Source organism: Rhinatrema bivittatum, chromosome 9 (assembly GCF_901001135.1).
Source record: "Rhinatrema bivittatum chromosome 9, aRhiBiv1.1, whole genome shotgun sequence".
Classification (NCBI taxonomy): domain Eukaryota; kingdom Metazoa; phylum Chordata; class Amphibia; order Gymnophiona; family Rhinatrematidae; genus Rhinatrema; species Rhinatrema bivittatum.
In genome coordinates, this window is record NC_042623.1 from 20,386,132 (window position 1) to 20,401,137 (window position 15,006).

The 15,006-nt window shown below is 46.5% G+C and overlaps 1 protein-coding gene across 1 annotated transcript in view; it reads right to left on the bottom strand.

Annotated features, from left to right (window-relative positions):
• Positions 1–15,006, bottom strand: part of PLXNA4 (plexin A4) — a 970,847-nt gene that overhangs the window by 75,629 nt on the left and 880,212 nt on the right. The window contains exon 26 of the mRNA XM_029615156.1: positions 5,285–5,388. Coding sequence (XP_029471016.1) covers positions 5,285–5,388 — 104 coding nt within the window. The remainder of the gene's footprint in view (positions 1–5,284; positions 5,389–15,006) is intronic.

The window sequence follows — 15,006 nt, forward strand, 5'->3', positions numbered from 1 at the left end:
AGTGGCCAATCCAGGCCAAAAGAACCTGGCAAGTACCCAAAAACTAAGTCTATTCCATGTAACCATTGCTAATGGCAGTGGCTATTTTCTAAGTCAACTTAATAGCAGGTAATGGACTTCTCCTCCAAGAACTTATCCAATCCTTTTTTAAACACAGCTATACTAACTGCACTAACCACATCCTCTGGCAACAAATTCCAGAGCTTAATTGTGCGTTGAGTAAAAAAGAACTTTCTCTGATTAGTTTTAAATGTGCCCCATGCTAACTTCATGGAGTGTCCCCTAGTCTTTCTATTATCCGAAAGAGTAAATAACCGATTCACATCTACCCGTTCTAGACCTCTCATGATTTTAAACACCTCTATCATATCCCCCCTCAGCCGTCTCTTCTCCAAGCTGAATAGCCCTAACCTCTTTAGTCTTTCCTCATAGGGGAGTTGTTCCATTCCCCTTATCATTTTGGTAGCCCTTCTCTGTACCTTCTCCATCGCAATTATATCTTTTTTGAGATGCGGCGACCAAGGTCTTGATGCTCAGACACTGACCGGCTGATGCAATAATATGCACGCTCAAAACAAGCGCATGCATCCACATCCCGTGTGCCCGATGCAGTATTTAAACGACAGTGAAATCGTTGCAGCATAAAAAGGGCTCGCTGAGGGACAACTGTGCCTTTCTGGCGCTCAAAGCAGTTTATTGCTTCGGGTGCTCGATGCAAGCGTCTGCTTTGAGCTCGCTTCTTTTTGGTTATTTTGCTGAGGTTCTCAGACCTTGCTGATTTTAATGTTGAAGTTTATAGCCCCTTGCTACGGGCGTCTAAATTGTGTGGCCTTAATAAAAGTGGGTTTCTTTTTTGATCAAATGAATGTACATATATCCTTCTCCACTGGAAGTAGTTAAATCAAGAGTCAAGGATGATATTAGAGAGGAGGACATGCGTTTCTCATGAGCTCCTGACTGCGAGTAAACTTTACTCCACCTCTGGGGCTGGAGTTAAATTCCCTGTGTTAAAAAAATGCGCGTTGGGCGCCCAAGCCTTTGGGTGCAGTTCCCTGCACTGGGCGGCAATAGCTGTCTTCACCTGCATGGAATTAAATGCGATGGGCGCTGTCCGGTTCGCTTGCCTCGGGGTGCACGTTTCAGATGCGCTAATCCCCTTTGCTGCATCGGACGCTATTACTGATGCCCAAAACTCGCCTTATTGCATCGGCCTGGGAATGGGGCATCGTTATCTAACACACTGGCGCTGTACTTGTGTCATGATGCCCGGACCCGGGAGTGACGCTCTGAACACTCACAGAAAAGCGTTACAGCGCCACATTATGCGCGGGCACGCTTAGGCACGTAATCCAGGCATCCCGCACCCCACCCCGTGTGTTAATAATCTCTAAAGGCAATGACAGCATTTTTGTCAAGGAGAGCTTGCCCTCCCTTAAGCTGCAAAAGAATTAACTTCTGTCCTTATTATCTCATCTCCGATTCCAATCAATTTCTAATCCTCTTGTCTTCTTCGCCTCCTCCTCCAGCCGCCCCCCCGCTGACAGCCGGCAGCCTGACATTTAATTCAGAGCAATGGCCAGGGACCGCAGTCAAGGTTCTCCTTTCAAGAGGGTGGCCGGCTTATCGCCCAAATTATTTGCACGTTAATGAACAGCAGGAGATTTCTATCGGGGCCGCGGTGGCGGGACAGACAATGCCGGCAGCGTGCGAGAGAGGAGCCATTCCACGGGACTGGCAAGTGAATGACAAGGGCAGGCTTATCTCGCTCTCACTTAAAAGAATACCTTTTCTCATCCCTCCCTCCGTTTTTTTTTGGAGACATCATCATCTATCCTACCAACTCTGTCATCTGGCAAGCAAGCAGGGCAAACATCAGATACAACAAAGACAGTCACAAAGAATTAAGAAAGCTCTAATTTCTCAGTTTGCATAGGTGTGGGAGGTTTTTTTCCCCTCCTCTTATTAGTTTTGTTTTTTAATGGTTCCCTACGATTCCACTGTCTGGGGAGCTATCGGGTGCTGCTGCCAGGGACTGTCAGGCATTGCCCCGCTGAAGTTGTGCTGCTGCTGTCAGTCCTCTCTAAGTGGAAAGAGCGGAGTTAAAGTGAGGGCAGAATGCAGGGGAGGGACGAGAAAGCCAAACTGTTTAGTCCTACAAACACAAACAGGCCGATACAGTACAGTGCGCTCCGGTGGAGCTCCGGTGGAGCGCACTGTTAGGTGGCATTTGGACGTGCGTTTTTGAAGCGCTAGCTTTACCCCTTATTCAGTAAGGGGTAATAGCGCATTGAAAACGTGTGTCCAACCCCCCCCGAGACTAATAGCGCCCGCAACATGCAAATGCATGTTGCGGGCGCTATTAGATATTCTCGCGCGATTCAGAAAGCAAAATGTGCAGCCAAGCCGCACATTTTACTTTCAGAAATTAGCGCCTACCCAAAAGCAGGCGCTAATTTCCCGGGCACCAGGAAAGTGCACAGAAAAGCAGTAAAAACTGCTTTTCTGTGCACCCTCCAACTTAATATCATAGCGATATTAAGTCAGAGGTTCCGAAAGTTAAAAAAAGTAAATAAATAAATAAATAAAAATTTGAAATAGGCCCGCAGCTTGAAAACTAGACGCTCAATTTTGCCGGCGTCCGGTTTCCGAACCAGTGGCTGTCAGCGGGTTTGAGAACTGACGCCGGCAAAATTGAGCATCGGCTGTCAAACCCGCTGACAGCCGATGCTCCAGTCCGAAAGGCGCTAGGGACTCACTAGTGTCCCTAGCGACTCTTTTTACCGCCGGGCCTAATTTAAATACATTTTTTTACTGTATCGCGAGCACAGGAGAGTGGCCTGTGCGCGCCGGTTACTACCCTTAACAGGAACATGGGGGTAACCTGCTCGGAGCGGCAGTTTTTACCCTTAACAGAAACATGGAGGGTAACCTGCACGGAGCGGCAGTTGCTACCATGAGAAACATTTCTGGGCAGACTGGTTGGATTATTTGGTCTTTTTTTGCCGTTATTACTAGGTCACTATGTAAATTTACTTTCAATCCGTGCTGGGTTCTCTGACTCATCTTTCCCGGACCTTAAAACTATGTTCACATCCAGCACAGCAGTTACCACCATCCTTGAGACTTGTCCACGGACTTTGATTAGCCGTTTATATCCACCTGCTTTGAAATGAAAGGTGGAATATGAATAAATAAAAGTCAGTACACTGCTCCCCTTCATCCTCATTGGGGCGCTATTCTGGTACCTTTGCTTCTATGTCTCTCCTGCTAGGGAGTGAATATAGATATTCATTCAGGGATTTATACTGGACATTGAAAAAGCACGCTAAAGCCCATAGGCCAGTCCTTTACAGGGAATGCTGGAATCCTCAAAACTACCCCTAGAAAGCACCAGGGTTGTAAAGCCTGAAAGCACTCACTGTGAAGGGGTATACAGGAGAAACCCCCAGAATACCTTACAATTCCAGCTGTAAAGAACTGGCCCGGTCCACCTTAAAACTAAGACAGCAGGCAAACCTGCTCCTCGGCAGAAGTCCCTCGGGAAAGAATATTAACTATCCAGGCCCAGGGGAGAGAAGGAAGCCTAGAAAGCGAGACCTACTGCTGAACTGTAAGCTGTACTACTACGTTTGTTCGTTTCTGGTCACAAATAAAGAGGTTTGTGAAAGAGGTTTTGCCAGAGTCCAGCCTGAGGTCTGGTTCTCTGGCCACCTGAAGACCGCTCACGGTGGTGCCACACTCACCACTGAAAGAGAGAGCTGGAGCCCACAGGTGTACCCTTGAAATGGTGCCCTCAGGCCTACCCCCCCTCTTGTCAACAATGGCAGAAGCCTTTTTATGCTGCATAGGAGCGCTGGATGCTGCCTCCCCAGTCTTCAAGCTTGGTGTTGAAAGGGTAAGGCGGGGGGGGGAGGCAGATTTGACTCAGGTGGGATTACTGTATATATTTGTTATTCCATTGTAGGTAAGCTTTTCAGTGTGTAGGGGGTGTGGGTGTGGGTGGTGGAAGTTCCGAGGAGGAGAAAATTGTAAACTTTAAGCTCGGTGCAATTTTACCGCTATCCTGGTGCTCATTCTTGGGATAAGCACCCTGGGATGCTGCCAGGTACTTGTGACTTGGATTGGCCACTGTTGGAAACAGGATGCCGGGCTTGATGGACCCTTGGTCTGACCCAGCATGGCAAGTCTTATGTTCTTATGTTGTGGCCTTAAGTGAGCGCCGGAGCCTGTATGCATGGTTCATGCTCATTAATAATAAAAAGATTTAAATATGAGATATCACCTATGGTTTCAGAAACAGTAAGAAATCTTCAACTTTAAAATGATATCCAGGAAACCACATTAGGAAGACATTTCAAAAATCCCACTGCCAGTTAACCCAAAAAAAACGAATGGAATTTCTCTCTTCGGCTGATGGTGCCCGAGTCTCCTGAGCCCCTTCCAGCCGTTCTCTAGCTCTGCATGAATTCTCTTTCTCTGGAAAGATCAGATTATAGAGGAGGCATCACACAGCAATTAATGCTTGCACCACTGCTTCACTTTTCGCTCCTAACCCCTCTCATCCGATGGGGCTTCGGCCTTCCCGTTTACTCTTGATGTCTGTCACCAGTAATTTGAGGCCTAGCCAAGAGCAACGACTCAGTTGTCCCTTTGGTGAAAGCCCTTAGCCAGGGAGAACGAGGTCTTGGGCCTTTTCTGAACTGGCTCTATGCTTCTGAAATTCGCTTCCTGTTGAACTCAGAGACCTTGATTATAGTTTTTTCCCATCAACACCTGAGGACTTGGCTGTTTGAACAGTTTGCCTCATCTATCAGGCTAAAGGAGCCAATTTGGCAGCTTAAAGTGGCCCAGTCTGGGCCAGAGCTCAGGTTGAGTTTCCAGGATGCAGTGATTTTCAAGCACATTACCTCCTGCTAAGCCTGTGCTGTCGTATTTCATATAAAATCTATTTGCTTTCATTACGCCTCAATTTTTTTTTTTACCTGACAGGAGATTTATAGTAACCGTATCCATGAAATGGATTGAATGTTTATTGTTTAAGATGTTTATGATGATTGTTTATTGATTTGCCTATCATTATTATATGTATCTCTATTTTTTTATTTTACGATTATGTTAATCCGCCATAAAATGTCCACTGTGGTTAAGAATTGCAGAATATAAGTCATTAAATTAAATTAAATCTCCAGCGTCAATTATCTGCACCACACAGCTAAACTTCACAGAAAATTTCACACTGAAGATGAGCACATGTGGCCTAGAAGGACTTTGTTCCTCTCGTTACCTGATAATGCGCAAGGGTATTGAGCCGTTTCCAGTCATTCTCTATCTTGGTTGTGATATCTTCGTCTTGGAGGATCATCCGGGCTCCACTGGCTTGCCGCCACTCTGCACAGAAACCAAGGTAAAATCTGAGTATCATCTTTAGCAAGTCAGACAGCAATGAAAAGCGATACCTCCTGATGTCAATTTATTTGTATTCTTCCCACCCACGACACGCAGAGTTGCAAAATCCAAACACATAATTAGCGATTATATTGTGCTCACTCAAAGTTATAACGATTCAGGAGCGAATTAACCTTGCAATGGTATTCAGGGGGCCCTAAGCGTCATGGAAGACATGTTCTTTGCCTTAGGACGAGGAAGACAGGAAGTCTGGGGTTAGTGAGATCCTTATTGGCAAAGAACGTAGGCCGTAACTAAGCCAGCGGGTCTCTGGTCCTGGAAAGTTGAAGGAAGGGGATTTGTGGATTAAGATAGGTACAAATGGTATGGGTGATGGTTCTGAGGGAGGTGGGCGCCTGAATGAGTTGTCGAAAGTCGAGGCTTCATTATGAAGGGAAAGTAAATGATGAGTGACACTCGTGCCGGAGATGGATACCAAGAGAGCACAGACACAAGGCTAACGGAGTTGCAATGAAGACCACATGTTGCATAGGCAGATGGGAGACTGGAGGAACAGGGGCACCCAAGAACTAGGAAAAAAAAAACAAACCAAGAGCCTCAAACATCTCCTTAGCACATTGCTCTGCTCAATGGGGCCGATGCAATACAATGCGCTCAGCCGAGGGCACGGTTTAACCTGCAGCTGGACGCAGGTTGTGTAGGCGCTACCTAGTCCCCTTATGCAATAAGGGGATTAGCGCCTCCACAACGTGCATCCAACGCGTTGCTAAAGTAATAGCGCTCATCACATGCAAATGCATACTGATGAGGCTATTAATCACTTGAAGTGCAAAAAAAAAAATGTGCGTCTAAAACGCACAGTTTTGCGCTCAGAAATTAACGCCTGCCTAGAGCACTCCCAAACGTTGTATAGAAAAGCAGAAAATACTGCTTTTCTGTACTTCCTCCTACTTAATATTGTTATGATATTAAGTAGAAGGAAGGAAAACTTTAAAAAAGTTAAAAAAAAAAAAAAAGTTTAAGAAATAGAGCCGGCGGTCAGGTTCAGGAAACGGACGCTCAGTTAACAAGCGTCCATTTCCCAAACCCGTGGCTGTGCGCTGATTAGGAAAACGGATGCCGACAAATTCAGCGCCTGCTTTCTTAGCCGGCGGATGGCCACTGACAGCCGACTGCTCACTGGCTCCCGCTGTGAAGGAGGCACTAGGAGTGCACAAACGACCCTAGTGCCTCCTTGACAACACGACCCCTAATTTAAATCTTGTATGGCACCCCCAGGAGAGGTCCTGGGGGCACGTTAGGAAAATGGGCACTCAGCGCCTACTTTCAGGTTCTTTTTTTGCATTGGCCTCATTGTGTTTGATTAACCTGTGTGTGGTAGCAGGAGAGGGGCTGAGGTGAACGAGCAGGCGCTCTTGTGACTTTTACCTCATGATGCTATGAAGGCTACTCTTCGGGGGTTTTTCTCCATTATTTGTCAGCTTGTTATAAATGGGTTTCCCCCAGACATGTTTTTGAGTGTTTGGAATGGAATTAGCATTAGGTGGAAAGAACATGCGATAACTTCAGGCACAAAAAATGATCTTGACTACAGACTGCACGGCAGTGGGAGACAGCACGGACAACAGCGTCCATACAAATTTGGCACCGCTGATTTATATATTTGGGGCAGTGTCACTGCATGGACACTGCAAACAACCAGCTGGCAAATGCATTACTACAAGAATACATATCACCTTGCTAATACTGGGAAAACCCACCTCTTAATTTACAGCACCACTGGTTTACCAATTTTATTTACCCTCAAAACGCATTCTGGGGAATACTGCATGTTGTTTCTGTCTGGCAAGGAAAGACATTTTTTTTCTAATGGCCGCCAAAATACTGGTAATCAAACTGACTCCAGAAATTATTAGTTCCGTCCTGCAGAGGTTCCCTCCCGTGTGGAGATAGCGCCCCTCCCCCCCCCTCCAAGTATTCACAGCGTGTAGCCAGAGTTTAAAAAATAATTGCCAGCTTGGCTCTCACATCCAGCATCCCCTACTCACCAGATCAATACACCTTCTTGTGCCATGAATGTAAAGAGAGAAACAAAGCCAAGCTACAACACTACCTTCCAGAGCAAGGAACGTAAAAATCCCATTAGCTTTATCACGCTTTCCAATCGGAAACAGCAGTGAAAGCAAGCCTGGGAGATGGCCGCTGTGAACTCTTGCCTTGTATTTCACTGAGAAGCTTTCCACTGCACTCTGACATTTTGCATGGAAGTCTAGGCCCAGTAGGGGCTATGAACCAATGGCCGCAAAGCTGCAGACCGTTTCGGAAGAGTTCATGTCGGCAGCAAAGAGGAAATTCCGCCTAACGACAGGACTCCCGGAATTAAAATGAAAGCGAAGCAGTACTGGAATTCGGCACAAAAATGCCACTCATTTAAAGGACCTTCTAGCCATCCAGCGGGCTTTTCATTAAGACAAAGAGTGGCTAATTAGGCAGGATGAACAAAATCGGTTCCTAGACATTTCTCTGCACAGATTCCCTTATGCAGATTTCTCACAGTCGTTTTCTGAGGGAGCACGGATGCCATGCAATAAAACTCAGGCAAAACTAAATTTTGCGTGGGCTTATGAAAAATTGACTGGGCATGTTAGAAAGCCACTTAACGAGAGATGCAAAAAGCAATGCTCATAATAAATAAAAATGACAGAAATAGCATTCTCATGCATGGAAATTCAAATATGCCTTGACTAAACAGCATGAGCATATTACCTTCCCAAGGCATGCCAAAGAGAGCGACCGCGCTTAACTGAACGCATCCTGCTGGCTTCCGAGGGGCATATAACTAAGCCTGGAAACGAGAGAAGTGGAAGAGCTGGTACACGCCAAGTGAGGAGATGAAAGAGAGCAGAGATGCCCTCCCTAAATCAAATAGCCAGCAAAGAGCTTGCCCTGAAATCGGTCCCCTGCAAACGATGTGGCAAGTGACATTCACAGCCCTTCTAGCTCAGCCGCATGCTCTTAACAGGGAAGAGCGCTTGGTTTGAAGTTCAAGAGGTGCAAACGGATGCCTCAAGGTGCCAGAGTGATCACTAGCCGGAAATACGCGGCCCCGGCATCCTCAAAGAAGGCCAGCCCGATGAGACACTGTGTGCTGTGCCATAAAAGATCAGCCGTTACCTTGCTCAAATGCCCCTTGGTGAACCGTCTCACCCCCTGGGAACAGCTCTCTCTGATGGCGAGCGAGCATGATGCTTGCACAAGGACTTCAGGATGTTTTTTGTGCAATCATTCTAAAAACATTCAGGGTTCAGTGCTTTTGCTGAAGGCAAAAAGAAGGCCAAGTGCTGGGTGTGATGAATTTGAGATTGCAAAGTAGATTCCGCAGGAACCTACAGAACCAGGGACTTTTTTTTTCCTTAATTTAATTTCTTAGCCATTGTAGTAAAAAGACATTAATAAAAAAGAAAGAGCCGACAGTGCAGCACAGAGCTCTGGGGCAGGGCTTGGGATGGTCAGAGTGGTCCAGGGAAGACCATGTCAGCCTCAGACAAATGGGCCAAGCAGATCCTTAATCATCTGCTCACTTTCTGAAGGAAGAGCAAGCTTATCAGATTTCTGCCTCCTTCCCCTAATAACGTCTGCGTTTGGTGTCCTATCCACACCAGATTTTCAGTCCATGTTAGGGGGGACGTGAGGACTCGCACGAGGGTGTTTTCTGTTCAGATCCATGCACACTCCTTAAGTTCTAGGCAGAATTTCTTGTTTCACTGTAGTGTGAACATCTATATCCTCACAAGGTTTTCCCGAGTCCTTCCAAAGTGCATTAAAATCGCTCAAGATTAGCATTTCAGAGAATCCCTGGCTCCTCCTCTTTCATCAGCTGAGACCTTCTAGTTTCTTTTTTCTTTACAGTTTAATCCCCGGTTCTTGGTCTGCAAGGGCTTTCCTCCCTACATTGTTGTCATGGTAAAAATACATAAAGCAATTCAAGCATAAGTGTCTAACAGAGTGCTGGCTGTCAAGCATGCTCTAGCTTTCCTGGCAGCGATCTGTCAAGATGTGCAGCGTCGGGCGGCGTGACAAAAGTGGAGGCAAGCTAGGCCCTGGAAGGAGAAACAAGGCATTTTAGATTCGAACGGAGAGCAGCAACGTCCAACCGGCGCTTACTTCTACGGGAAAGTGCATACAGAGAGCAAACCTCAGTGCGGCACGAATCCATATGCGAGGATAGAATTTCTTTCTACCAGTGCCTGCCCAAACAGAAAAATATATTATTACGTTACTTATTAAGAATTAAGTAGCGTGGGTGCCAGGTTTGTCCCCTCAGATAAGCAGACAGAGTCCATATACAAGCATGTTGTAGGTGACGGTTTTTTTTTTTTTTAAATCGGACTAACTTAACACATTGGTGACCAGGTTTCAGGAGCTCTGTTTAAGCTCCTTTTGCGTTGATCTGAGGAAGGAAAGCAAAGTCCTTGAAAGCCGGTCAGAAGTGTGGCCATTCAGCTGAATTAAAAAAAAGTTACTAAAACGACATGACTTTCAGCGGCACAGAGCTGTGCACACAAGAGACCAAGAGTTGAGTCTCCTCTTAAGACTGATGCCCAGGCTTATGACCGACAGGCTACTAGGGCAGGCCGTGGATTGAGGACAAATGCTTCCCCTTGCCTGCTATCATAACTGCAACTATCCCAGGTGACGTGAGAAAAATCCCTGCTCCAGCAGCTCGGGGCTAGTTAATTGTGTCATTAGCCGATCGCTGGCTGACCGGCACAGCAAAAAGTAGTCGCAATGTGAAATCACCAATGAGTGCCATCAGGTCCTGTGCTACCTGTTTTGCCGCGCTGCCCCTCCTGCAAATTCTACTGGAGACCTTCATGGACTTTTTTTTTTTTTTTTTACAACAATAACTTTATGAGTGTCTGAACACCGTTTACAGCTGCGCTGGGGTTAGATTTCGGGGGAGTGAATCTGGGGCACGTGTTCATGGTACTTAGGGCCAGTAGGGATCAAGCAGCTCATTATGGGAGGGGGAGGGGGATGAGGTGGGGGTTGGGGGGGGGGTCGCTGTCTGGTGAAAACTGCAGCAATCTACTCTCAAAATAGACCTAAACCAATATTCTTTAAACTCTGCCAGCCCGAAATATCTCGAGCCCAGTGCAAAAGCTGCAAGAGAATTAATTATGCACCAGAGGAAAAAAAAAAAATCAAATCAGGCCACAAAGTCGAGATGTTAACATTTGAATTGTGGGTGAGAGACAAGTCCAGGTCAGAGACTGTGAACTCGATGTTATTACTATTCTCCATCGCGCTCTCTCTCTGGTGTCCTTTTCTCTTTTCCGTTTAAGTTCTTTCCCTTCTTTGTGTTTTTCCTTCAAAGTGAATATTTTCTCTTCCTCCTTATCTCCTCCTCATATTCTTCCTGCCTGCTCGCTTCTCCCCATTTCCCCTCCCGACATTAGCTTCCTGGATCCCCTCTCCCATTAAATCTAGAGTCATCTCTCTGGCGGCCCCCATCCCTTCTCCTTCCTTCCTCTCCCTCCACCCAATAACCAATCCCCTTCCCTCTCTCTCCATCCTGATTCTCCCTTGTACTTCTCTCTCAGGCCCCCCCCCCCCTCCATCCCCCCCTCTCTCTCTCAGTCCCAGGTGTTCGCCTTCCCACCATCCTGGATCCTTCTCCCCCTCTCCATAATCCCCATGTCTTCTCTCTCTGGCATCCCAACCCAGGTTCAATCTTCCATCTCCTGAATTCCCAGAATGCATTCCCCATGTTCTCTCCCCCTGACTCCCAGCATCCTCCTCCCACCCCTGGAAGGCTCTCCCCTGCATTCTCCTCCTTTCCCTCCCCAGTGCAGCCCGGCCTCCTCCCGATCCTCCCCGCTGGGCAGAAGGAGCAGCCCTTAACACAGCGTTAACTTCCTGAGCTGGGCAGCTCCAGGCTCATGGCCTGAGCCTTGTGCATCCCACAGATCTGTGATGAGTGCCATTTCTCCTGACAGCCGGGGGGACGGCAGTGGAGAGGAGAAGTCCGTTTTTGCACTGCTCAGCTATGTGATGCCACCTCCTGTAAACCAGTCTGTTTCTTGGACTCGTGCATACTATAAAAACCTGCTTGGAGACCTAAAAGACCTGATCTGAGAACCACTGGCTCAAGTGATTTTTAGATTTTTGACACACGTTGGGTTTTATTAATAAAACATTATAATGAGCTGTCCCAACGGCCTGGGGCAGCAGCCCTTACAGGAGATCTGGGTGGAGGAGGAGGAGAATCCCGGTCGTGTAGTGACAGCGCCAGCTACGGGTGGGCATCGACGGCACGTGCAGACTGGATTCAATAGGGAGCCTCGCTCCATGGTGGGCTATAGAGGCAAGAGGTTGGCACCCGAACAGGGAAGATTCCCCGGTAGCAGCAAACGAAGGCCCATGGTGCCTCTGCTTAGGACTCACTCCGTAAATCACGGTGAATGTGGTTAGGATACGTTCTGGGACAGCCTGCACTACCACCTTCCTCCCCTTATCAAAGAAGAAAAAATATGTTTATATCATTGGCCAATAGAAGGCCACATGGAGCTGGGATGTTTGTAGGGACCTTGGTTTTCAGTTTCTATTATATTTTTCCTGGGAATTTTAATGTTAGAAGAAAAAACAAGTCAGTGGAAAAATTACTTTGTCGTAACACAGGAGAAAAATCAATAGAAACGTCATTGTTCCACTGATACTTTTTATTTTTTTTAACACTGAAATTCCACGGAAAATATAAAATAAAACTGAAAATGAAGTCCCTAGAATGAAATGTGTCATCAAATGAGAGCTGAGCATGTGACGCACTTCCTAGATGCTGTAATTCCACCGCAAGGACCCAGCTATTTTATAGTAACTCATCGCTAGCTGGGCAAATTTCAATAACTAGCGTAGAACTGCAACGTCTGCGAGTACTTTGTACCAATTTTCAAAGGGAAAGTCCGAGCAGGCTTTCCCTTTGAAAATCACCCTGGGAAAAAGGCACCCGCAGAGATATTCGCAACTGCTTTTTCCGTGAGAATGGCAAATCTACGCGTGCCGTGGCCTCCCACTGGGTAAAAATCCCCACGTTGCTGAAAGGGTGGACAAGTCTCCAAAAATACCTCACAATTTACCCAGCTACATGGCTTTTGAAAATTCCCAGGTATATATGTACCAATAATGCCCACAGGTCCTCTGCACGTGACAGACGATGGCACATTTCCTTTCCCCCTCTTTCATTATACTGTTTCAAGCACTCCCCTACAGTTTATTAATTCACCTGGTACTTTCTTTTGTTGGCTCGTATGTAATTATTATGGCACAGAGGAAAATTTTATTGGCTGTGAGGCCCATAACCATAAAGCACGGTAACGTGACCGCAGGTTAACGTGAGCGGTATTTGCCACGGCCCTGTTATCTTCGAGGGAGCCAATTCGCTAACCCATGCACGTTAACGTTAACGCGGGTTACGGTATTATAATGAGAACACAACAAGGAATACTGAGACCGATTCCCATTAATCCCAGGCCTTTACGTCCATCCTGAGGACATAATATTTTTCAAAAGGGGAAAATGCAAATCCTGTTTCAGCCCCGTCCTCGGAAACGCCGTTGCTCAGTCCGGGTAAACTTTCGCCCGAGCAGGACCTACCTGGCTAAGTTTACCAGCGCATTGGGCAGGCAATTTGGAAAAATGCTCATTTCCATTGTTGTACCCTGCGGAAATGCCTTTGAAAATTGCCCTCCCTGATTTTACCAGCAAACCCTGGCGCCTCCGGAAGTCTCTTCATACTGTGTGTCTCTGACAATATCAGTCGTGTGTTTCCCGGTCTCGCACAACAAAGCTCCGGGAGTCGTATGTAGCTGTGGAGGGTTCTCCGTGGGACTACTTGCACCCTACTGAATTTTTACACAGATCTACACTGGATAAAATGTCACTAATAACAAAAGGTGTTACCTGAGTGAATTCCCATGGATGAACAAGACGCTGTCTTCAGCGGCTACGAGCAAGTGTGCGCTTTCACAGCGCGAGTACTTTTAGCAGGGCGGGAAAAGGGGGGTGGTGCACAAAAGTACCCACAGACCTTCAAGTTAGCTGCAGTGGTGACGGACTGTCCCATATACGAATAGGAGACGATTGAAAACTGCCGACGCGCTTCTCTGCGGGGAAAAGTAGGCGCATAATGCACGTTTACACGCGGAGAGGGGAAGCGGAGTCAGGGAGGAGTTAGCACTTAACAGGTGTGCAAGCGCCGTAAAGTGCCACACTCGTACCCGAGGAATTTTGCTGCAAAAAAAATGCTTGAACAAATTGCAGGTGCAGCCGCGTGCAGGCACTCTTTCCAACTCAGTGTTTCAAGGGAAAGTCTTCGCTTTGAAAAGCACGCAGGGATTTTACACTTCTGCGCTTCTTAAAGGCTCAGCCGTCTTGAAGGCTCTGACAAGTTCTTCCAGAGTCGAAACCGCCCTGTTGCATCCCCGGACTGTGTGTACCAGCACCTCATCTGCACAACCTCCGCTCAGTTCTGATTTAATTATGATTATGAGCAGCGCACGGACACTAATCCATTTCTGTTCTTATGAACAATGCTAATCCCCTCCTGCCACAGCCTAAGATGCAGAGGCTACATCGGGTTAAGCCTTTTCACGTCTTAGTTTTCCAGCGCTTTGCATTGGTTTCTTTCCTCTGGATTATCAGTTTAATCTCTGCAATGTCTTTCTCACGTCTGCACGATATCCCATAGGCGTTATTCCTTTCAAGTGCTAGAAATAAAGCAGTCACACACATTCAAAGAGTATATACAGTCTCTTCTCCATCACGTGTCCTCATCCTACCAGAAAAGTGCAGTTACTCCAAGGTGAACGTGCATTTGGAAGTGCGTTATTGTGCTTAGGTAGTGCACAGATCTCGTAATGGTCCTGGAGGAGACTGGATTCCTTGGGCCTCATTTGTCCTACTCTGTGCTTATCAAATATGCCTTACTGAATAAGACACTTAGTGGGCTGCAATTCCTTTTAACGAGTCCACTCAAGAATAATTCAAAGATACTGCAGAACATTCAGTTCTCAAGGCCAGAAGGGTTCCTGCTGCCATCCAAAGCTGGCGGTGCACACATTCTTATCAGAGGAGGAGCCCTGCGCCTTCTCAAAGCTTATAAGCCAAATCTTTGGATTATTCTTACATTAATAGAAAATATGTAGGGCTCCCGATTAAATTTCACAAAATATTTTAACAACAAAATCTTTCAACATATGAATTACGCATAAATCACCATATGGGAATATACAACATAACAATACAAAAATTCATACATTCCCAACTACAGGCCCTAATTTCGCCGACACGGCTGGCTTCTTTAGGGGTCACATTCACACACATCAATTTAAAAAACATAGTAAGTGCACACACATAATTCATAAAGTATTCAAATACCTTTAGAGCTACAACTGCTTATATGATCATAACATTCAAAGGTTGTTAAATAACACAATGGACAAATCAGCCACATATAGCTTGTATGGTCGTGATGTTTTTCAAAATGGCTGGATGAATAGTATACCCTTATATAATCGACCCCAAGACTATATTGCCTACATT